The 22,779-nt window shown below is 49.7% G+C and overlaps 5 protein-coding genes across 5 annotated transcripts; 2 read left to right on the forward strand and 3 right to left on the reverse strand.

The window, feature by feature from the left end:
- Positions 1–486: 486 nt before the first annotated feature.
- Positions 487–4,371, reverse strand: HO133_003176 (uncharacterized protein; the record flags this gene model as incomplete). Its single annotated transcript, XM_037294100.1, has 7 exons — positions 487–888; positions 1,046–2,128; positions 2,188–2,426; positions 2,477–2,723; positions 2,867–3,833; positions 3,892–4,065; positions 4,247–4,371. 7 exons carry the CDS (start codon positions 4,369–4,371, stop codon positions 487–489), a joined length of 3,237 nt encoding a protein of 1,078 aa, XP_037150178.1.
- A 4,345-nt stretch (positions 4,372–8,716) lies between these two features.
- HO133_003177 (uncharacterized protein) lies at positions 8,717–11,442 on the forward strand (the record flags this gene model as incomplete). Its single annotated transcript, XM_037294101.1, has 6 exons — positions 8,717–8,839; positions 8,929–10,480; positions 10,531–10,571; positions 10,624–10,803; positions 10,863–11,216; positions 11,269–11,442. The coding sequence occupies 6 exons, from the start codon at positions 8,717–8,719 to the stop codon at positions 11,440–11,442; spliced, it is 2,424 nt and encodes an 807-aa protein (XP_037150179.1).
- Positions 11,443–14,243: 2,801 nt separating this feature from the next.
- HO133_003178 (uncharacterized protein) lies at positions 14,244–15,299 on the forward strand (the record flags this gene model as incomplete). The annotated part of the gene is made up of 3 exons (XM_037294102.1): positions 14,244–14,760; positions 14,862–15,080; positions 15,118–15,299. The coding sequence occupies 3 exons, from the start codon at positions 14,244–14,246 to the stop codon at positions 15,297–15,299; spliced, it is 918 nt and encodes a 305-aa protein (XP_037150180.1).
- A 1,532-nt stretch (positions 15,300–16,831) lies between these two features.
- On the reverse strand, positions 16,832–19,336 carry HO133_003179 (uncharacterized protein; the record flags this gene model as incomplete). The annotated part of the gene is made up of 2 exons (XM_037294103.1): positions 16,832–19,226; positions 19,251–19,336. 2 exons carry the CDS (start codon positions 19,334–19,336, stop codon positions 16,832–16,834), a joined length of 2,481 nt encoding a protein of 826 aa, XP_037150181.1.
- Positions 19,337–21,352: 2,016 nt separating this feature from the next.
- HO133_003180 (uncharacterized protein) lies at positions 21,353–22,508 on the reverse strand (the record flags this gene model as incomplete). The annotated part of the gene is made up of 5 exons (XM_037294104.1): positions 21,353–21,497; positions 21,552–21,894; positions 21,950–22,044; positions 22,100–22,177; positions 22,231–22,508. The coding sequence occupies 5 exons, from the start codon at positions 22,506–22,508 to the stop codon at positions 21,353–21,355; spliced, it is 939 nt and encodes a 312-aa protein (XP_037150182.1).
- Positions 22,509–22,779: the final 271 nt, after the last annotated feature.

The following is a 22,779-nucleotide window of genomic DNA, read 5'->3' on the forward strand; positions in this document are numbered from 1 at the left end:
AGCACCCACCATAAGTCTAGATATAATCAATGTAAAAACACCAAAACCCTTCAGTCATTCCACGGGCTTGGGGTGAGTGATCTAAGTATGGAGATTTTGATGGGTTTTCACCGTGGGAGCATTGACTGAACAGATATCGGGAGGGGGAGAGGAGTGGCCGTGGAGAGCTCTTGTTGAGCTGAATTAACGATGTTGGCGTCCTTGAAGACGGAGACGCGCAGCTGTCTTCCCGGTGGGTTTGCAGTCTCGCAATGTGGCTGTGGTCGCTCTACATGAGCCAGGCATATGGAAGCATTGAATCATTAGTCGTCGATGTCGAACTCTATCTGCACTTCACAATCATTATCATCACTACGCTTTGCCATTTTACCTTCAACGCCAACATCAACAATCCAGATTTGGTATCCCATCGCACTCCTCTGCAGCATCAATGTTCAGTTTTCCAGTTCCCTCCAGCCCATCCCAAAATGCCCTCAGACACATACCTTAGATGTAAAACATCGTTTTTGTCAACCATTTATGGACCTTCACGTCATCATTCACCAACTCATTCCCACCACTCCCCTCGCTTTGCGATGAATCGAAGACTCTGCTGTTCCAGCGCCTACCCCTCTCACACGCAATGTCCGCGTAGTAAACGGGTGGAGGGATGCTGACTGACGTTGTGGCTCGGCAGAACAGGTAGCACATGTTGTGCGTTATGCTGTAGAGAAGATCAGAAGCGTTATTGCATTTGTTTTTTTGCAGCATCTCCGGGGTGTGGTTTTTGAAAATCTCGTCCAAGAGGACGAAGTAGTGTGCTGGACGTGCGGTCCCGTGAAGAGCGGTGTGTGACTGTAGGTAGAAATCCCAATCTCGCACTTGATCCACGATTGCCGTATCGACGACCTAGTTTGGAAGTCAGGATGTCATCTTTGTAGCGAGAGAATGGGTTGGCAACGAAAACGCGGAGAGAAGGCAAGCACTGAGAAGTTTGGATGCCTTTGGAGATCTTGCGAGTTGAAACTCCCACTACTAAGGGCGAGATAAACAAAAATGTACTCACAGTTCCAAAAGGTGGGTTGCCGTCTTTTCCCTCATTGGTTCTGATAATTTCACCTGTGATTTTTGAGCGGTAGAACCGAGTATGGTGACGTTTGCCGACAATGATGAGGGTTATACGTGGAGGTCTCTGGTCTCCGTAGGCTAATTCACAAGCCGCTCGGAGCTGCGGCAACTCTTCGTCAAGCACCATCTGATACTGGCCTTCGGAAACTCCGTCGCGGTATATCAGAAGTTTTTCTGGAAATGATCCATGCTTCTCTTTCCAATATATTAAATGTGATCGAAGCATCGGGCGAAGCATTTCGACTTGTTCTTGACGGGCTGGGTTGATGCGAATCTCAGCTGGCCATTGAGCTAGGTGTTTATCAGAGCTAGCGACCATGGCGGCTACACTTGGCGCAACGGGTCCAGATCCGGGAGACGGATGGGTCACATCTATGCCAACAACCATTGTTTCACCTTCGCTGATGAAGCCTAATTGGTCATTTTTGAGCACCTGGTTAATTCCGTCATTTTTGATGTTCACCTTAAGCGCGACGTTCGCGTAGTATTGCGTCGATCTGAGCTCTCCACGGTCGTTCGTCGCGGTGTTGTAGAATTTATTTTTTAAACCCACGACGCAAATTGTTTGGATGCCATGTTTGAGGTCTCCAAGTCGCTTGACCTGGTTGTAAAGCTGCGAGTCTTTGTTGGGTAGTACAACAAGCAGGAGGCGGATGGCAGGCTTGGAGGACTGATAATTATGAAAAATGCTGACCAATTGGTTGAGTTGGCTTGCGCTTAGGTGAGTCGTGTGTGGTCCTGATGCTTCAACACCACAGTCATTGAGAACTTTCACGAAGTTCTGCACGAAAGTGTCGTGCTTTTGCTCAGGTCGTTGGCCGTAGTGAATATTCAGACAGGCCCAACTTCCCAACTTCTTTGAGCTCCTGAACTTCATACCTCCCAGGTTCCATCGAGAACTTCCACCATATTCTCCAAATTTGTCCTTTCCATACTTGTCGTGGAACATTACGGTCGGTTGTGGCAAGACACGACCCTGGAGTACCACTCTTTTAGGGTCAATGGCTATGCCAAGTCTTGCCTATCGACGTTAGTGTCATCTTGGTCATGTCTAGCTCTGTGGAAGGATGGCAGTCTTACCAGCTTTGGGTTATTTGTCAGACCAAGCGTCGAGAATCCGCGGTTGCTGATGGAGTCTGCATTGTGACAAGGAACGCGTACGGCAAATCTTTGCATGATAGCCGTTTCGTCTGAGCTGAGCGTCAATTTTGATGGTTGGGCAATCACAAGGCAGGCGCTGAGCGGTAGGTATGCTGGATGTTGTGCATTCCCAACATTGACAACGGGCATAGTCTCAGAGACCTGATGCGACGGGTATTCTACTGAAAGTCAGTCAGGGCGGGGGAAGGGAGATGACAGATTAACATACTCCTTTTGAAGTAATCGTAGACGCTAATGTAGGAGCCATCGCAGCCGCATTGACTAAGATTGTGAGCGGTCAGACGGCCATCCTTGGCCTTTTCTTTGTCTTTCAGTCCCATGGCCGGCTTGGTGGATATGTATTCGAAGAACTCTACATTCCGGGGTCCAGCTCCGAACGTTGACACCCTTGGCGGATGGGCCTCATAGCCGTTACCTTGTCCAGGAGATGCATATCCTGAAATCGTCCTGAGGATCTTTTTGGGTTGTAAATGCGTGAGTTCTACTCGCAACGTTTTAGAAGACCCGGAATGCTTGTAGCATGGACTTGCGGACGATTCTCAATCATTCTGAACACAAAGGGCAGTTGTCTTGGAACGTAGAATGGCCCGTGACTGACGTTGACGTTGACTAAGATTCCGGCTGTCCCAAGGCGGACACTGGAAAAAAACCCTCGAAGAGCGGCTAGCAAAGCTCTCTCCTCACGCTGGCCTTCTGAAAGGAAAATTGGCTCCACGTTTGGAACTCGCAATGGAAATGCTTTCCGCTTACCGATCATGGCAATGTCCGGCGATAATTTTCGGTAATGACCAAGAACGATATCGAGATCCTGCGCTATTGGTAGATTTCCCTGGTTTGCTGAGCCATCTTGGGCGTTTGTAGCATTGATGAAGTCGACCATCCTGATGAATTCGAATCTAACGTAGTACTTCCTAGGGTCACTTGAATCTTCAGCGCCACTTGAAATTTCGTTGTCGTTGGAAGATTTTGCATCATTTGGGTCTTTAGCGCCGTCCCCCTTCTTGTAAGGTACAGAGACCTTCATCAAATCACCAGGGAGCATTTGGGGTGATAACAGGAAGGCCGAAAAGTCTGAGAAGATTACAGGTCTCAGAAGGTCGAATTCCGGAAGACTCAGTGCCTCTTTGATCATCTGGGTTAGCTTCTTTCCTTTCGCCTCGGGCGAGACTGTGATGCTGTAGCGATACAGCTTTAGACCCGGCCTAATAGCCAGTTTGAAGTGGTTTGTGGAAAGAGTGACGGGGTTTCCTTTAGTTCCGGTGCCGCCTGGTCGTGGTTGAAGCTGTGGATGGGTTCTCTCAGGCGATTCGGCTCCTGAATCCGCATTGGTTGGATCGCTGATCGATTGTTTCTTCTCGGAGCCTTCCGCACCAGGCAAAGTCTCTTGTAGTTGAGCGACAGTCGAAGAGCCTGGCTTTGTATTGTTCAAGCCAGCCAAACTTCGGTTTGGTAGTCCGCCAGTTGGATCCATTTGGGCTGCAGCGAGCCCAGCAAAAGATTCGCCCGTATTCCTATCATTACTAGCCGAAGCATTTGGGCCAGGTGTTTTGGTTGGCTTAGTCGACCTAAACAAACGTTGAGTCGAGCTGGGATACGATCGGGTGCAGCATGGATCAAACTCACACGGCTGCTTGAGCAGGCTGACCTGAAGCTTGACCAGCTTGACCAGAACCTGTCTGTGTCAAAGGCTGAGTTGGCTGAGTCGAAGACGGAGTTGCCTGGGCAGGCTGGTCTGGAGTTTGTGTAGTATACCGAGCACCAATCGGTGCCGGAGTCTGGCTAGTCCCGGTCGATGTTCTATCTATGTGAGCAGGAATGTAAGTACTGAGTATGAGAGAAGGATATACTGACGGTGGTTTTTGAAGGGATGGGCCTGGTCCATAGCCGGTTTGAGCAGGGGTTGGTAATGGGACAGTCGAAGACCTAACTTTGTCAGTCTATCTCGAAATAATATGGTAGAGAAGCAGAATGTACTGACGGGCCTGCTTCAGTATTCTCGTAGTTGGTGCCGCTCTTTCCCTTACGCCTACTCCTCTTTGCCCCTTTGGCTTTCTCATCGCCGGACACAGGGTTCCAGCCAGGGACGTCCTTTTTCGGGGGCATGATGAGATTGTGCGCCGGCGCTATGGTCGGCCGTTAGATAGAGAGCAGATTTTAGTGGTGACGAACGGGAAGTTATTGATGAGCAAGGTTCACTCAGCAGGCCTTCCCACAATACACAGACAAAACAAGTTCTGATGTTCTGTGAGTTTTCAAAATTTGTGTTTCTCGGCGATGAAGAATACAATTTGTGGTTGTGGAGGAATGCTTTCATGTTTTCGGGAGAATGCTGCTTTTGTGCTCCCAGTACGCGATTTGCAAATGCAGGCGGGAACGACCTGGAGTGATCCGGATACGTGGCAAGGTACGTGGCTGAATACGCAAACAAACAAGTCGCAAGCAAGCAAGCAAACTGCCTGCATGATTCTGCAATGAGCTGTGAGGGAAAACCTCTCGGGGACAAAGCGCATGTATTTGTGCTTTGCAGCCACAATATTCTGCTCGGCAGATTCAGCTTGTAAAAGAATTTGAGTTGTAGAAGAAGGGCGTCCAACATTGAAGAAGATAATGCATGCGTTAGGCGCGGCTACCGATCAAATCTTTCTAGGTCTCATTCTATAACAAAAATGACTGAGATAGAACGTCGCGTTTCAGCAAAGCAAAAGTACCGCTTGAGCCGCCGCTTTTGATCTTTTGCATGAAAAGAAGTACGGCGCCCACAACTAGATCCAGCCAAGAACTTGCAGCAATACCAAAAACAATTTATTCAGCAAAAGCATGATGGCATAAAGGAGACGCGGTAGGCTGACTTTAAGGCCATGGAAGAGAGGTAGCGCATGCAGGCTGATTACTGTTGTAGATCTTGCATAACTGGGAGTACAATAGTCCTTTCTAGGACAATACGCTATTGGGTTTTTAGCCAGTTGAGTCCAAGAGTTCCTTCCACGAGGGTTGGGTTTCTGCCAAGCCATGCTGCGAGATAGCTCGCTACTGCTTCTGTCAACACCAGGTCGCGAACGCGTCTTTTTGTTCGCCACTTCCGAGTTCACCCGTCTGATGGTGCCTCATCTATGCGGTCTGCGTTGCGTTCATATTCCGTATCAGCAGATGTTGAAGGATTATACTCGGAGGAAATTAGTTTGATACGCGAAAGCTGTTGATAGGAGGAAGTTAATTCACTAAGATCTACTTTTACTGGGCTTGGCAAAATTCGTCATGTGATGCCGCTAGGCCAGAATAGCTATAGTGTTCTCGTCATGAAATCTTTTGGTCTGTGTCGTGATCTCTTTTATTCGGCCACACATTTGATACATCGAAGAACGTGTCAGCAGTCTCCATATATAGCTGGTAGCGATAACCAGAGGGAAGTTCATGGCCTATCCCACCATTTACCCTGCTTTTCTCGTGATGAAACCCTCCTCTTGTTAAGCAGCACTCGACCACAACACAATCAACCTAGCAATTTTTGCGGATGAGACCAGGATCTGGTACCTCACCGTGGCCATCGGGAAACTCCTTTCATATTCAAGCGACGGATGTCGAGTGCTTACAGAACGTCCGGTGGCGTTGCCCACGCAAGGGCGTCGATGTCGTCTCGTCCGTACGCTGAACGGTCACCCCACCAGTCTGACAAGAATGAAAGCCTGCTAGATCGTGTGTCAACATCAACATGTTTGAACGCCTGCTTGGTCCGCAGGGACGATACACTGTTTGGTATATTTGACAACTGCCTAGGTTCGCGGGGTCATGATGGTATGCCCAAGGCGATCAATTCCAGAGCCGCTTCGTATATAAAAAAATTGCTCGCAAGGTCCAACTGCTGTATGGTGTCATGTTTAGTAGTGGAAAGGATACAAAACTAAAGGTGGTCTAGCACATGAGGTCAAAGAAGCTCCCACACAAAGCAAGAGCAAGCCTTTCTCCTTCAACGTCATTTTGACGAGAAATATCTTGTTATCTGAACGCGGAGCCGTGGCAGAAGGTGTTCATCTATCTCTCAACAAATTTCTTCCCCACACGGTTGTGCACAAGCTCTTTACATCTTGCTATTGCACCCAAAAGCCTTTAAATAATGCGCGGACATGGAGACCTGTCGTCCCTAGGTGGCCCAATCGTCACAAGGCCCGAATCTGCGTGGCTACCTTTGTTTCACACCGCTTGACCGGCCGAAGCTCGAAATCTCAGAGCAGAGCTAGCAGGAATCTGCACTATTTCTTCGCACACCGGCACCATCCAGGTCACCGAGATTGGACGACCTGCGCACCTAAATTTTCAAAGGCCCACCCTCTGTGCTTTGCTCTTGCTTCCTTCCACATCATATGAGATGCTGGAGCTTGAAATTTGAGAGCTGTCGTGACCTTGCAATACTTGCCACTTCATCTAAGACCACCGAGATCGGGACTAATCTACAGATCTGGAGCTGCAAGCATCCTAGTCTTCGCAACCTCCCCTTACTCATCGCAGACTCTTCCTTACTTACCTGTCTTTGGCTTCCTCACTCTTATGTCGTTTTCTATTCGCTGTCTCCAACAGGATGGCTTCGTACGGCCAACCGAGTCCTTCATTGCCAACCACTTCCCTCTTCCACGTCTCAGTGTTCGGCGGAAATTTAGGGCTTTCAGATTCGACATGGTCCTGCAATCTCCATTTTGGCATCGCGTCGATGTCCCCGAGCTCGGAAAGCTTGACTTTCAGCTGGCATAGCCCTGCTCTGCGTAATCACTTCATTACTCCTACAACACTTTCACCGACTTTGACTTTCAGTGCCGGAACATAATTCTATACATCCCATTTCAATATTGTTTTCATGCGTTTGAGCTCACACAGTCTTGCACCTTTAGGTTGATAAAGCTCTGCTGGAGGAATCTAATGTTACTTCTACGTCTAATCAATCTCACGAAGTCGAGAAAACTAAGCTGCCAAGTTACTTATTTCCACGTCACTTTCACATCACCAAGCTTGAATAACTTTGAGCCCAAGTCGGGAAAGCTTTGCTTTACTTGTATGCACGCCACTTCTACGTCCCACAAGCCTCTTAAGCTTGAAGTCTTCAATCCAACAAGTCTCATACACTCTTTCATCATATGCTATCCCTAAGTAAATGGAAGACCATAATGAGATTTGACAGAGATATTCTTTTACCGCCTTTCTCAGTACTTCTACTAGCTTTATGTCCTTCTCTGTGTATTAAACTCGTTGGAAAAGCAGTAAAACTATACCCTGAAAGACAGTGCAGCAGTTACTATAGTTTGCGCTTTTCATTCACGCGCTTGCATGGTACTAGACTTCTTTCTAAATTCTTTAACTTCCAAGCCGATACTGCTTTACAACGCCGTTCTTTTTATTATACATCCTGGTTCACAAAGTATCTCGCTATATCTAATCTAGGTCACTAATCACTTCCCAGATAAAATAAGGAATGGCATTGAATCATCAGTCTTCTTTTACTTTTCAGATGAGATATAGAACAGAGATAACTGCGCGTCTTATTCACAACGTGGTTGAATTGGAGAAGCGTAATTCTATCAGTTCTTAGACGATACAAGAAAGGTAATAAATATATAATCGCTTCACGAAGTCAGTCGATGCGAAAAAGCCTAAGCCTATCACTTCTGAGATGAGGTGAAGGATGGCAATGGGCGCGTTTTTCTTTCACAAAGTCAGACAACGTGAAAAAGCCTAAGTGTGTCACTTCTAGGACCAGATGAAGGATTGCAATGAAGGCGCATCACATTCACGAAGTCAGTCGAAATGAAGAAGCGTAAGCCCATCACTTCTCGGGCGAGACAAAGAATAACAACGAATAGGCATCATCTTCACGGAATTAGTTGAAATGAAGCAGTGCAAGTCCGTTGATTATCGGGCGAGTCGGCGAACGGTAGTGAGTATGCGTCTTATTCACAAAGTCGGTCAAGATGAAGGAGCGCACGCAATGAATGCGTAACGCATCACTACTCTTTCGAAATGAAGCTCCATAAGCATCGAGGACTATATAAACCTGGGAAACCCTCGACTCCAAGCCATCTTTCTTTCTACAACATCGGACTTGCAGCCAAGGACAGCAGCAAACCTTCAAGCACATCAGCCAAGTTGGGTCATTTCTGTTTCCATTGCTTCACCATTCTTGACCACAATTCTCTTTGCTTCTTCTTGAATCGGACATTAAAGTCACGCATAGCGGTCACCAAGTCTTCCTTCTACAGTACCAGACCTTGAAGCCAAGCACAGTATTCGATCTCCCCTTCCTTTTCTCAGCATTGAACTGCAAAGTCAAGGACAGTAGTCACCACTGACCTTCTCAAACATTTGACTCCCTTTGCTCTTACAATCTTCTGCTATTGCGATACTCGACAAAGTCATATTCATCGAGCTTTTTACACATTTATCATTCATTTGTTCGTTTGAAAGCATGTCTTCGACCGGGAGCATTGATGAGAACGCCGGCTCGGAGCCATCGCGCAGGTCAATTCGCGAGAGGAAGCAAGCCCAACATTTTGGGCACTCTGAGCCAAATGAGGAATTAGAAGAGCTTGTAAGTCGATTTCTGATCTTGGCGTGCTCTTAAAAAACCTAGCATACAGCAGCACACTCGTTGGACTTCGTGGCACTGACTCTCCTCAGATCGAGGCTCCCAAACCAAGGAAGATTGCGCCTGCTGTGCGCAAAGGAGGCAAACGAGCAAGTGGGAGGCCAAGTTTATGGGTGAAGCTACCTCTACCTTCTCAAACCCCTGTTTTGCCTTCGCCTCGACCTCAAAATTCTCCGGAAGTAAAGGTCGAGAACAGTTTTGGAGCTCCCCCGGAATCTTCCTCTCAAAATTCGAAGAAGAGGAGCGCTGCGCTTCCTGATAGCCACGACGAGTCTGATTTATTCATACCATCATTACGTCAAGGTACGACCTTGAAGAAGCAACGTCTGGAGTCTTCGGCTCCTAAGCAAAGGGCCGTATTAAGAGCCAAAGTCGTGCTGAATTCAGGCAACGAAACTCGCCCTGGACCTCGAGGCCAGCCAGAAGTGTGGGCAGAGATGCGACAAGCATTGTGCGAGTCGCTAACCTACTATCAGGCATACCAGTCAGGTGCCTACACTTGGGAAAGCTCAAATGGGTCGGCTGGTTATGCGTACGGCTTTCTCTTAGATAACGATAATGACGACTATGGCTATATGGACGAGAAGGTTGTGATCACCAGACTCGGCGGTGGAATGACTAGCACCAAGTCTGGCAAGATGGTACAGACTGAAGACCAGAGCAGCTCGTCCAAGAAGGTCACACCATTTGTGAATAACCAACGAGACCGCGTTCCTGTGATACTCATCGTCGGCGCTAAAAATCCACATTGTCCCACGAAAGTGCCGCACCGTTACAACGTGCTGGGTGTGTACCAGGTCACAGACATATGGTCGGAGAAAGTCAAGGGAAAGGTGGTGTGCCGAGTGCGTTTTGAGATGATCGACCTCAAGACGCCAAGCTGGTGCGGCATCCACGGATCGTCCTTGCCTACGCCAACCCCTGATTATAGTACAAAAGCGTCACTCAAGACTTGCATCACTTGTAACACTTCAAGCAAAGAAGTCTCCACAACAGGATGGATGTGTCTCAATGAGACTTGCGCGAACTTCTCAATCATCAACGGACAGGCCGACCAGGAAGCTCCGACCTGGAACCCAGCGTTCATAGACGAGCGCAACAAATGGCCTGCCCATATCAAAGCGCCTTTGCAGCTGAAGCCGGCTCCTCCGAATGGCCTACTGAATGCTTCACTGATGGAGACATCTTTGCAGGCTTGGAAAGGGATGGTCTGTCGTGATTGCGGCAGATGCAATTCCCGAACAAAGTGGGACGAATGGAAGTGCGAAACCGAAGGTTGCACCTTCGAGGTACCCATCCATTATCCGATCATTCCACGAAGTCAGCTTGCACCAGATCATGCCTTCGCAGCTGAGGGACACTCGATCCCATTCGACAAGTGGGAAGCACCGGTCGTTCGCACAGAATCAGAATTCCATGGCTATTGGCGAAAAGCGACGTATGAGATTTCTCCCGGCAACTTCATCACTCACTACTTCGCGAATGAGGTCATCAACCGACAACCTGGCGGGGCGGATGAAGCCCTCGAGGCCTTACAAGGAACCAAATTAGGCATGCAGAGGTTTCCACTGGAGAACAGCCCAGGTAGGTGGTTCGCAAAATGCTTCACGTACACAGTACTAACTCGAAAAAAGTGGAAGGCGAGATGATAACAAAGCACTTTGGCATTAACTTTGTATGTTTCCTCTAACATTCACACATCCGTCATTCCTGCTAAACAGATGTAGGGCTTGCCATACAATTATGTCGTCGCAGTGGACTCCAGAGGCTTCTCGGAGGCTCCACCAGCGATCATGGAAGCCGTAAACCACCTGACTTGGGCTGGCAAAGACGCGATCAAGGATGGCTCATACCGGCCATTCAATGAACTGCTGTGTCTGGGATACATGGAGAAGCAGTCAATTGGGGTAAGTCCTTTATACTTGCAGTACTACTCAAATCTTCTACAAACGCTGATGGGATCCAGTGGCACGATGACGGTGAGAAGGATCTTGGCCCGGATATCGCATCTTGGTCGCTGGGAGGTGCAGCCACCATGAGCTTCAGGATGAAGTCCAAGTACTGGAAGTTCAAGGAACGTAACGCCGAGAACTACGATCCCGAGCTGCCCGTGCGCCCTGGCTCTCAGGCTTGGAAGGAGCGCATCGCCCTCAACGAGCTCTACCAGGCTGGTCACATGGACGAATACGAAAAGGCCAGGACGGCGCTCTTTAAGGCCTTGGATAAGAACAAGAATAACGGGCCTACTGTGTTGTCCTTGGAGCTCAGGCACGGAGACATGGTGGTGATGCATGGTGAAGACATCCAAAAAAACAACGAGGTATGCGCTCCTGCCCACCACTATCTCTTTCACATTTATTAACACGCTTTAGCACGGTGTTATGCCAAAGGGAAAACTTCGCTTTGGATTGACGGGCCGGTACATCAAGCCGGAGAATATCCCGGTGGAGGAGCACTGGAAAGGAGAATTCACCATCGCGCCGGAGAAGGTCTATGATGGTGATCTGGCACTTTTCAAGGCGAATTTCCCAGAGGAAGAGGATTAGACGGAGGGTTCTGCTGGAAGGGTGGGCGCATAGCATAGATCTTAACCACGTACTTGAGACACTTTGCAGCAACTTAGGTAGAATTGACGCTCTGATTTACTAGCTTTTGTCATAATGAAGCAAATTTTGATTGCTGTTCATGGTAGCTTCCGCTTGCAATGTGACTGTAGAGAGGTAACAAACATCTGAACAATACAAACTTTAAATACATCAAAGTACTGAGTAAGGAGACTTCTGAGGCTGCTTGCCCGTATAACAACGCATTCGAAGGGTAAATAATGGGAAAAAATAGTAAAGCTTATAATAAGTATAGGCTTCTTACCTTTCTTTCGATATAATTTAAGAAATAATTAAATCTTTAAATGAGATGCTAATGGATATCAACCCCTTACTTTGTCGCTTGCTCAATGTTCAGCTTTCTCTCTAAGCGGGTTTGGAGGAGATAGGTCTTGCGGCTCAATGGGAAGGATAAGCGCTTTGATGCTGGCGATGACAGGAGGCAGCAGCAAACGGATCGCCGCTGAATGCATGGCTCCTTACTTCGGAACCTTGGTAATCCAAGAGGGCCGAAATATAATCTAGCTACAAAAGTCGCTCCCATCATGCAAGGCTCTTCTTGTACTCACCTTGACGTGTGGAAGAACGAATGACGGACGAGGCTTCCGTAGAGTCGTGTCGTGGGTGTCAGAAAACACAGATAACAACGGTAGGCTCGCGAATCAGAAGCATTGCGGTGGGAATAGGAAATCACCACTTGCTGAATCGCATTCCTTGTGTCAAATCTGCCATGAGACGGGAGATAGCCCCCCCGTGAAACACTCCGTGAGTCCCGCAATATCGACGTGAGATTGGAGAGCATCGCTAGAGCGGATAAGTCTCACAGCAGAATATTTACGCGTGCGAATCCAATCATGTCGCGTTTATCTCGGGATATGCGCTAGCGCGTATCATATTTAGCTCAGCCTTGTGAAGTCATTTTAAAATCTAAATTCTCCGTTCGTCAGACTGTTCCTATACTGCCTGCATGGTCGTCACTCTCTCATGCCAACTGTCGAAATATCTACAGACTTCTTGTTCCATTGTTCTACGGGGATAAAACGTTGTTTTAATCAAGCTTGACCCCACCTATTCCTCGAGAATACACCCTTCAACCACCTAGATCCCGTTTGCATGGGAATGTTCACCACTGTTCAGATGGCGGCTATCATACAGCCTACAGCTCAATAGCTCAGCATGATGCACTGTATGAATATCCTCGAGCCTTGGCGCGTTATTCTGCCCTTTTTTAAGGTGCCCTACTCTCCACATTCCTCCCTTCAACGCCATCCTCACATCCTGTCCATTCCGAGGCCAGCAAGCGTCTTCTCTTATGAAGAAGACGGGGTTTCGTCACCACACCGCTGATCTGGCATCTGGAGATCTTACAATCAAGCTAAGGGTTGACGCGACATCTTTCAGTCGCTTGATTCAGAGTGAAACCTCAGATGTGCCAGAGGGACGCCAAGAGGTCAGGATGAAACGGCTTACTGGATTTGACGGCTTACTTGTATCAGCGACCCAAACAACAGCGCTACCGTCTTCTTTTCTTTGCTGCTTCGTTCGCATCAAGCCTTCGCGGTGAGAAGGCAGAAAAACACTTCTGCCTTGAGATTCTGGCCATACGGCAGGGGCATAGAGGCCTACGCCATCAAACCCACTCGACTGGGAATGCATATATCAGGAGACAAGTCTGTCGTGGCTTCAGCCACAATCCATCGCAGGAGTCCTTGCTCAAACAAAATGCAGCCTAAAATGTTCGAGGATACCTTCGTGGCTTGTGCCTACGGAGCAAGAGAGCACCACCGACATTGTCTTATCAGTCTACTGATAGGTTGGAGGTGACTAAAATCTAGAGACGGCACGAGTGTTGGAATCATCTTTCCGGCCGCACCTGGCGGCGTGAGATCAAACACGGGAAGTGCAATGCGTAGTCTCTTACATGATTAGCACGGGCGCCCACAGCTATACTACCAGATCGTGTCCTGAATGAAAAAGATGCTACGCATGGCAAGGGGAAATACCCCAGCTCATTGCTGCTAAGCTTATGCATGAACCTGTGAGTCATTATCCGTACAAATGGGATAAGAATGGCGGAAAATCCTCGACAAGGTCTCTGGGCCATTCGCCGTTTGGCGCACGTATGCACCTAGAAGTCGTCGCACTGGAATTGTCACAAAGACTGTCAAACGTTGGCACATTAAGCTTATAGGGACCGGGCATGTTCGCCTGCATGACGCTTGTCAAGACTAATGACCTCCTTGCGACTCATTCTACCAGGATTTCAACTGCTTTGGCTGGTAAGAGCCAACCGTGCTCACAACTTTCGATCACTACTCTCCGTAATTCCAAATGATTCAATCGCGCACGGACTCTGTGGGCGGAACCGGCATGCGCGAAACATATGCCCCTGTGGGGTACATCCTCGCAAAGCCAGGCGGCCGCCATTTCTAATATAAATATGCTAAAGTAGACAAGGAACGGGCTCTAAAACTGACAGTCCTAATTTACATTTGCGCTTCCAGTAGTACACATAGATCACGTCCTTTTATTGAAACAAAGTTACGGTCGGCTAACACTTTCTAGTCGCTTGAGGCCGGCATACTTGCGCGAAGTGGTTGCAGATCTAGGTAGACCTTCTGTAGCGCGGACGCGCTCTCAGTCCCGTCCCTCAATCTCCACGAGTCTTCCATTTAAAGAAGAGTCTAGACTCGGGAAATTCTACTGTTACTCGAAAACGTGCAATTCTAGATGAGGTCGCTGAAATGTCACTGAAGTACGCCCTGGGATACGCTTTTTACGTTGGGACTCTGATTCTAGCAAAACCTCTAAACATTTCTCTAGCTTATAAAACACCAGCTATCTTACGTCTTCCTCTACCATCGGATCTCCTCGCATTGAATGTGGACACGAATTCTGCCTCGAATGACTCTACTACATCACTCAACGTGACAAGCGGTCAGCCCTTACGTATCCAATGCGATGGCGCTTCTTATGGCTTCGATCTGGACATTTTTGATTGCGAACAAGCGAAGGCATATGTCCCTCCCAACGCTGACCAAGTTCAATGGGCCGACCGTCACACGGGCAGCCAGGAACAGATTTTTCCTTTGCCCTACAGAGCCATGGGCGATAAAGCGTTATGCTATGTCCAGCCGGTCCTCATCGGTGGTGCTACCTCTGCAAAGGCAACCACCAACCAAGTCCGCAATGCTGCCGCTGCGGTTCGACATGAATGCTTTTCCGGTGGTAAGTTGCAGGGTGGGATTGCTACGAACATAGGTAGGTAGAAGACTCTGTTGCTGAAAGATCACGATGGTATCGTTGGCCTTGGCCGCTACGACTTATGAAGCCTACCAATGCTGACTTTCTGCCTCACTCAGGTGGCGACAATAACCTTGCAGTAATCATGAGCGCATACCAACCACCATCAGCGATCCAGTGCAGCGGAAAGTTCCGGGCCATGAGCTCATGCCAAGATGTTTTAGAAGGCATGCCAGTCACTACCGAGAAGGAAGCCTTCGGTCCCTCAACTGATCCGACGACGCAAGTCTTGCTACCTCAAGCCGTTGAGTCAGGTGAGATGATCAACGGACCACCATGTGTTTTGGTCTTTTTTTCTGATATATCCTCAAATAGATGACACTTTCTGTCTGCTGAGGATAGTCGACAACTCCACCACGTCGGACACGGCCGCGTGGTATGAATTTTGGGAAGCGACCACGGCGATTTGGTCCGCCTGCGTCAGGCACGGGCAGGGCGGGAGTCTCGGGGGCCTCGGCGAGTTCCTCACGGTCACGAGTGGTGGAATATGTGGCTAATGCTTTCGGATCTGTAGGGGACCACGGCCAGCTTTCCTTGACAATGATCGCTTTCGATTCCTTGTCTATGAAAAAAGCGCCGAAAACCCTACATCGTGTACAGTATTTTGGGCAAGGGCCAAGGGAAAAGGCTAGGCTTAAAGTAACGGGATAGCTGGCCGGCTAACATTGTAGGATGGAGATCGAAGGTTGTGCTTCTTTCTACCATACGCGTTAATCGACGAGAACCATGGGGTGGAGGGATGACGGGAGGATTATCTGGAGTCTTGAGGCGCACTTGGCCGAGGAGGATACAGGAATGAATGGAGTATATACAGGGATGTCGGATCGGCTGGCCGAGCAATGAATTGAATGTTTGCAGAAGTATCGGAAGAATGAGCACCCAGGGTCACGTTCTACGCATACTCGATCGTAGCGCTGTAGCCAGTCCCCGACCACTGATATACCCACCCCGTCAGCCACACCCTCCCTATTCACAGATCAATCAACGAACGTACGGAGGCCGGCACCAACAGTCCCCGCACACGCCAACCCAAGATCTCGCATACCGCCCGCCCGAAGGGGTTTACCGGGACAATGAATGCGCTCGGAAGTGTTCCGGCACGCACCCAGCTTTAGCCTACAGCCCCTACCAAAGCCCGATAGCAGTCAATCCATACGCTCCCGGGAAACGGTCCGAGAGTCCTCGGCTGTGGGGTCGCCGTCCGGGAGTAGGTAGGTGGGGTAGGGCTACGTACTGCTAGCGCTGGGCTGGACTGTGGGTGTCGACGGACGTACTGGGCAAGGAAGCGATCGATCACTCATTCAATTCCCCCCCCCCCCCCTCCTAATCTCCGCCTCCTCCTCCTTCTCCACGCGAACAAACAAACAAACCCTCACTCCACGCCGAATCATTCGCCCCTTTCCCTTCCCTCCTCTTCCCTTTCCCTTCTGTATACAGCCTCCATTCTTCCATTCCACCCCCCGCCGCGCTGTAGTCGCGCATTTGGGCCCCGCGCCGCGAGCTCAGTGCTCGATTGCGGCCCGGTGGCATGGGTGGAAGGAACCCAGTAGTTACAGCCGGGGGCTCAAGCAGGGATGCTGGACGTATTCACACTAGAGCCTCCTTCGAGTCCTGGCTCGACTTTCAAAGGGTTCCGGCTTCCTTGCGGATGCTCTTTTGGGAGGTGGGATTGGCTACTCCCCGATGCCAACGCGTGTATGTACTCTACAGCGTGCGGTTTGGTACGAGGGTTGCGGGCACCGAGTGATAAAGGAAGACCTGTTGCGCCTGAGGAGGAGGACGGAAGAGGAGGGGGTGAGAGGGGAGAGGGGGAGGTGGATGAGAAGCCGGGATCAGATCATAGAATCTTTGTCAGTGTGTGTTGGTCTATAGACGCCTACTCCTACCCTGCTCAAATCACGGATGCTAAGTCGAGAACGCCATGATCCCGCTTTTTTGGAAATATCAAGAAATGATTTGAAGCACAACGCCCGCCAAGCCCGCCAGTACCACAAAATCCTACCCAAATGCCGACATTCGATACCGTTTGTCATGAACGAAAACCAGAGTCGTCAAAGTTTCTTCCACGGCCATGGTTTCCGTGATCGTCTGACAACGCGTCAGGTCCCGCTTCTGTATCGAAATTCCCGTTGCCTATTTCTGGAAAGTCATAGCCACCGAAGTCTCCAGCGATAGTGGGACCAGTGCCGCCAAAACCCATCATATCGATTTCGGTCCAGTCAGTGCCCACAGCGTTCTGATCTGGAAATGGGGTGAGATCACCGGCTGACACGTTGTCCATGTTCTTTCGGCTAAATGGTCCAAAAGGTGGAAACATCATGTCCTTGGTTGAGGACTCGCGTGACACTGCAGAGGAAGTAGAATTGGTCAAAGAATGCGTGATGCCAAGGTTGAAGTCAGGTGGCCTGTTCAGGACCGGATACTCTCCAGACAAAAAAGAGTCATTGGTGGAGAAGTCGAACATTTGGGTAGTATTCGGGTTCAATTCGTGGAATGTCTGCACCACCTGCTTCAGCTGCTTCTTCGCGGCCTTGGTTCTTTTGGCCTGGCGTAGATTCCCATGCTTGGACAAGACAAGCAATTTCGAGGCCAAGCTCGACAGTTCTTCGTTTTTGGCCGAAACGAGCGAGGCTTCAGGTTCCTGATTGAGTCGAGAGCGACTTTGGAAGTACGCAAGTGCTCTGCCACAAGCGTCCAAGCCCAGCACGAGAACTTCCGCAATAGTACAAGGACATAGGTCCATAGTCATTCGGCCACTGTCCTGCGGTCTTTCTAATGCAGCGCTGACTTCCAGAAGTGCTCTCGCCGACCGAGACATATCCTCTATCAGGCTGTCGGTCACGGGAATGCTCCCCCGGAGGTCGGGAGATCGGGGAAAAAGAAAGTGAACGATCATAGTGTGATACGTGGATAGGACAATGCTTTGAGAGATTTCGCATCCTGCATGAGGTTCAAACAGCTCCAGTGCGCCAACTAGCACATGGCGAACCTTCGAGCACAGAGTCGAGACGTCTTCGGGAGTATTCTGAAGTGGGCTAGACAAGCGCTGCAGCTGGCGCAGTGTTCTTGTATGCCACGATGCCCGTTTCGAGGGTTCCGCCAGGATCTGTTTTCGAGGGTAAAGAGCATAGATGTGAGCGGTCGTTGACGCCACGTGACTGATTGGCCACAGATCGCGGATGGTTTTAGCCTGGCATGGCAGCGTTGATATATTATCTGATGCCGAGTCAAGCGCGAAAACCTTTGAAAATGTCTCGTCTATCGGCGGGAAAGAAGTCGATGAACTGGACGGCAGTAGCTCCATTATCGGAGCATCCATTTGCATGAAAGCCCAAAGTATGACGGAGAAAGTGATCCACCGAATACCCCGGGCTAACTCAGCTTCGACCTCGCCAATGTCCAATCCATTGATCTGGTTCAGTCGAATTGTGGGTGCCTGGAGGCTGGTGACAAGGTTGCTGGCATGAAGGAAATAACATATGGCTCGCCTAGCTCTGGCAGCGCAGAGTTCATACCAGCCAAGCAATGTCAACGCTTGCACGGTAACGAGGTCGACGTTGGTACCGGATATATCGAAGAATTTTGAGTTGGCCCATCTGAAAATCTCAATTCCTTTGTCACGTGCTTCCGAGTCATTCTCAGCGAATTTGACGTCAGCCAGAATGACAGCGAGGAGTATATTATCGCGGGCTCCGTCCCGGCAGCTTCGTAGTAACAGTGTCTTGGAGACGATGACGGCAAGAGGGTGATGTGAGAACCAGACGTCAACCATTTGCAGGGTCTGGTGGTCATTATAGTCAAGAAGTGGGTTTCGGGCTTCGGTTGGTTGATCGAACATGTTCTGGGTATCATCCAAGGCTAGGCATCTCTTGAAGAGCCGGGAACCGTCATCATCATCAACAACCTGGTCGCAGCCCAAGTCGCCAAATTGTAGAGCCACCATCTCCACAAAGTCTTTTATCAGGACACGCAAGGGCTCTTCGTATGTGATTGCTGGACGAGGCAATGTATCGCGGCTATGGATGGAGGTCTGGGTCTCGGAGTTCTTGCGGCTAAGGGCGGAAATGGCGTTGGGGCAGGTCTCGATCCTCTCCGACCCTTGAGCATCAAAGAGACGACTGAAGATCTGCTGAAGGTCGGCAGCAATGGTATGTTTCGATGCCGTGTCTTCCTCTTGAGTACACGAGCGTTCTCTCGGTCTGAAAGCCTGGTATGTCTGACGAGAGACTTGTGTGTTGAAATTGTTGAGGCTAGGATCAAGGATAGGAGAGGGTGTTGGAGGATTCTTCATAGTAGGGACCGAGTTTGCGCTGTCGACCCTTTGGCTTGTTCCTCGTTTTGCAGTCTTCGAGGTCACGCCTCTGGGTCGACCTTTGGAGCCTTCCCGGCCATAAACACAGTCGATATTCCTCTCTCGGCATGCGCTACAGATATTCTGGCCAGAGCACCGAATCTTTCTCGACCGGCAGAAGCCGCAACTCCTTCGCATTGAGGGCTGTTGCGTAGGTTCTGTCTCGTTTTGTATGAAGGACATGTTGGTTGTGTATGAAGAGGCAAGAGACACTAGCTGCGTGAGGTGTTAATATTCGAAAAGTGACGTTCATTCTCGATGGACTATTAATGTGATTCGGAGAAAGTGATTCCACATGTATGAAACACCATGATGTCAAAGGGATTTTCCAAGTATAGAGCTGGAGAGTAGATCAGATCTGAAGTAACGTTCACCCAGCGGCGTCACAGCAAAGGTGAACGCTTTCGATGCAACGCTAGGATCTCAATCTGTCGCCGGAGATATCTGTTTCAAGCATAGCCTGCTGTAGGATGAGATCAGGCAAGGATTCTCGGGTCAGCACGAAGCTTGTGGCAGCCCACTGGCGAGTCTACTGTAACCCGGTCTTCAAACACGGATGAGTAAGATCTGGATTGCTTGGCGAATAGGCTGGGGGAGGATTTAGCCGATACACTGGAAATATGGTGTGGCCGGACAAGAGAGCAGCCCCAGGGCGCCCCACACGCCCCTCATGCGCCTGCGGTCATGTCCGCTGCCTGAGACGAGATATTCATTGGGGTTCGACACCACTCCAGTCAGGGGTAAAGACTGACTACTCAAACGCGCCAGTTGGACGGGTGCTTCAATCTCGACAGCTGCGCAGGGTATATCGCGGAAAGCAGTCTTCGACCCTGCACACTGCGTTGGTCCAGACAGATTTGTAGCCTGACTCGTACCCCATTCAATGGGAGGGTGATGAAAGGCCAAGTCCAACGACAGATGCCTCTTCATCATCATGCGCAAGGGAGGCAGGGCGGAGAGCATTGTTTGAAAGGATTATTGGCTGTAGGATTTGGGGGAGAAGTTCTGGCGAGAGGGTGAGGGTGTGCAGCGAGGGGAAATAGGATGGATGGGATGTGGGTAGATAGGTGGGATTTGTAGGTAGCGAGTTTAAGTAGGATTGACGATCTGACCTTATCGGAAAAGCGTTGCCGACATTTCTTTTGTTGGATTTATTGCTGCTGATGGATGATCATATGCATCCGAGACGCGTCTTTTGGCGTAAGATTCTTACCGAGGTCGGCACACACGGCACATAAATGTTCCCGCACATGCCATGAAACAGCTCCAGCTGTCGAAGAATGGTCCGCCTGAAGGGTTGCCTAAGGTACTTACCTGACGGGCGTGCTTGCAGATGCCACACCGTGCAGTACTGAGGCGGTAGTACTGAGGCGGTAGTACTACCTTACCCTCCGAACTTAGGGTTAGGGCTGGTGTTAGCGCTGTGCAGGACTCTTGTTGCCCACCTACAGTGTACAACGTGCGGGTACGAATGTGGATAATGATTCGTTCAAGCGCGCCAATCGGGTCTTCTTGTAGTCTCAGTATATGAATGTCTACACGAGGGGTATGCCGTAACGAGCTCGCGATACGATTGGCATCCGAAGCTTTGGCATGGATAGTGGTGGGGTCAAAGCATTTCAAAACACGGCCATTGCACAGGACATACTGCCTCGCGAATCGTCTGAGTGTTTGAATCATTACGACGCCGCAGATGAAGGAAGTGTGAAGGAGGGTGGGAAGGGAGATGGCATTCTGAGTATTCATAACTTTTTGAAGGGTCACGACAAGAAGGTGAAGTAGGTGGGGGATTGATCATGATTCACATTATGACCTCGTGTACGGGCTCTAGCATAATTCAGCAGCAGCTTCATCACCCCCACCCGCTCGTGTACTCCGGCCCGCGCCCCATTGCTTCGCCGTACTCGTACTCGTACACCTTGAGGCAAAGCTGTCATCGCCTGTGTTACATCCTTGTACGCTACAACAGAGATGCATCATCAGATGCAGTGCAGGGGCCAACATCGGGCCAGCTCTTGTCATTCTCATCGCATGCTAATCATCCCATATCATGAGGCTGTACACGCAAACTGCGGAAAGCCAAACAGTCTATCTCTGTGTACTTCAAACATTGCCATTACCATTGCTTCTACAACGATCCAAGCCTTCGCAACCAATTAGCTAGACTCGCCTTCACCAAAGTCCTCCACGTCTAATCTTTCAGAACACAGTCGCCGACATCGTTGGCGTCGCCAACTCAGTATCCGATGCCTTCTTCTCATCCAACTTTTCGGGATCCACAGCCCTATTCAGATATTTCCCTGGGTAGAAAGCATTCAATACACCCACGGCGATGATGATCATTCTATGGTACGGCTCGTCAGCGATGACCGATCGTGCTGAGAGATGCTGAACTCACGCTCCCTCCAGAACCACAAAATCTGTCTGCTTCTTCATCAGCGAGCTGCCCCAACCGCCGGCCAGCTCAATGACGCGGTAAATGCATCGAATCTCGATGAACAGCCAGGAAGTTGCCAATGCAACAAGGAAGTACATCAAGCCCTTGTTGTGTCGGAAGATACCAGGGGCTCTCGCAGAAGCTTGTGGGCTTCGATAGACACGGAATGCGTATTCCGCGGAAAGAACAGCAAAGAGGGTCAAGCTAGCCACTTGGAACGCCAATCCTGCAAGCTGGAAGTTATCTCCGACGGTGAGACTGGTATCATTTTGTGCGGCAACGGATGCAAGTCCACCACCAGCGCCTTGAACTGAAGTCAGCGATGGTCTTTTGCTGCAAGGGACAGAGCAAGAACCGACCCTGGAGCGCAAGAGAAACAATGTCGCAGCTGATGAAAATGTAGGCGTAGTACTTGGGCGGCAGCCGAGATACTTCCGTACCGAAGAGCAGAACGCTATAGGTGAATCTATGAGCGCTCTCTAACGACTGGTCGATCTGGGGCAACTTACAGCCGTGACAAGCAAAGGTAGATCGCCGCAGAGAAGAAAGCCGGAGCAATCGTGAGGCAGCAGATCTGGATCAGGAACCTATGATCGGGTAAGCTCACTACAGACTTCCAAGACATGCGACCTTGACTGACCCGTTCAAATTGAAAGCATTCGGGTGCATCATCAATCTACCGATGTATCCCAACACCTCGCAGATACATCCCCACAACATCGCAGTCAACGTTCCCCAAGCGCGATAGTACCATCCCTGTACCCCATGTCCTACCAGTGCCATACTGAAAAGAACGAGCAATGTGATGTCTGGGCCGAGGGACGGCGAGTAGCCATAGAATGATTGCGAGACTGGGCAGTCGGCTGATATGTTGGTGCAGTCTTGCCCACGAGGCAGCAGTAGGGAAAGAGATAACATTGTTGCGGTCTTATTGAAGGGTGAAGAAAAAATCTGGAAGAAAGAAGGAAGTAGGACAATGTCTGAGATAGTCTAGAAGTTCTGAAGAAAAGGGAGTACTGCGCTTTTCGCTGCGTCAACACTGTACAGCTGCGGAGTCTCAGCGGAGCAAAGAGGCTCCGACTCACAGCAACATATGACGTTGTCTATGCAACATCCATTCAAAGACAGTTTCCTCTTCGCCTACTTATGTTCAAGCTTAAATTGCCCGTCCGAGAACGGATACATTATG

This window comes from Letharia lupina (genome assembly GCF_014066315.1).
Source record: "Letharia lupina isolate WasteWater1 chromosome Unknown contig_16, whole genome shotgun sequence".
NCBI classification, from domain to species: domain Eukaryota; kingdom Fungi; phylum Ascomycota; class Lecanoromycetes; order Lecanorales; family Parmeliaceae; genus Letharia; species Letharia lupina.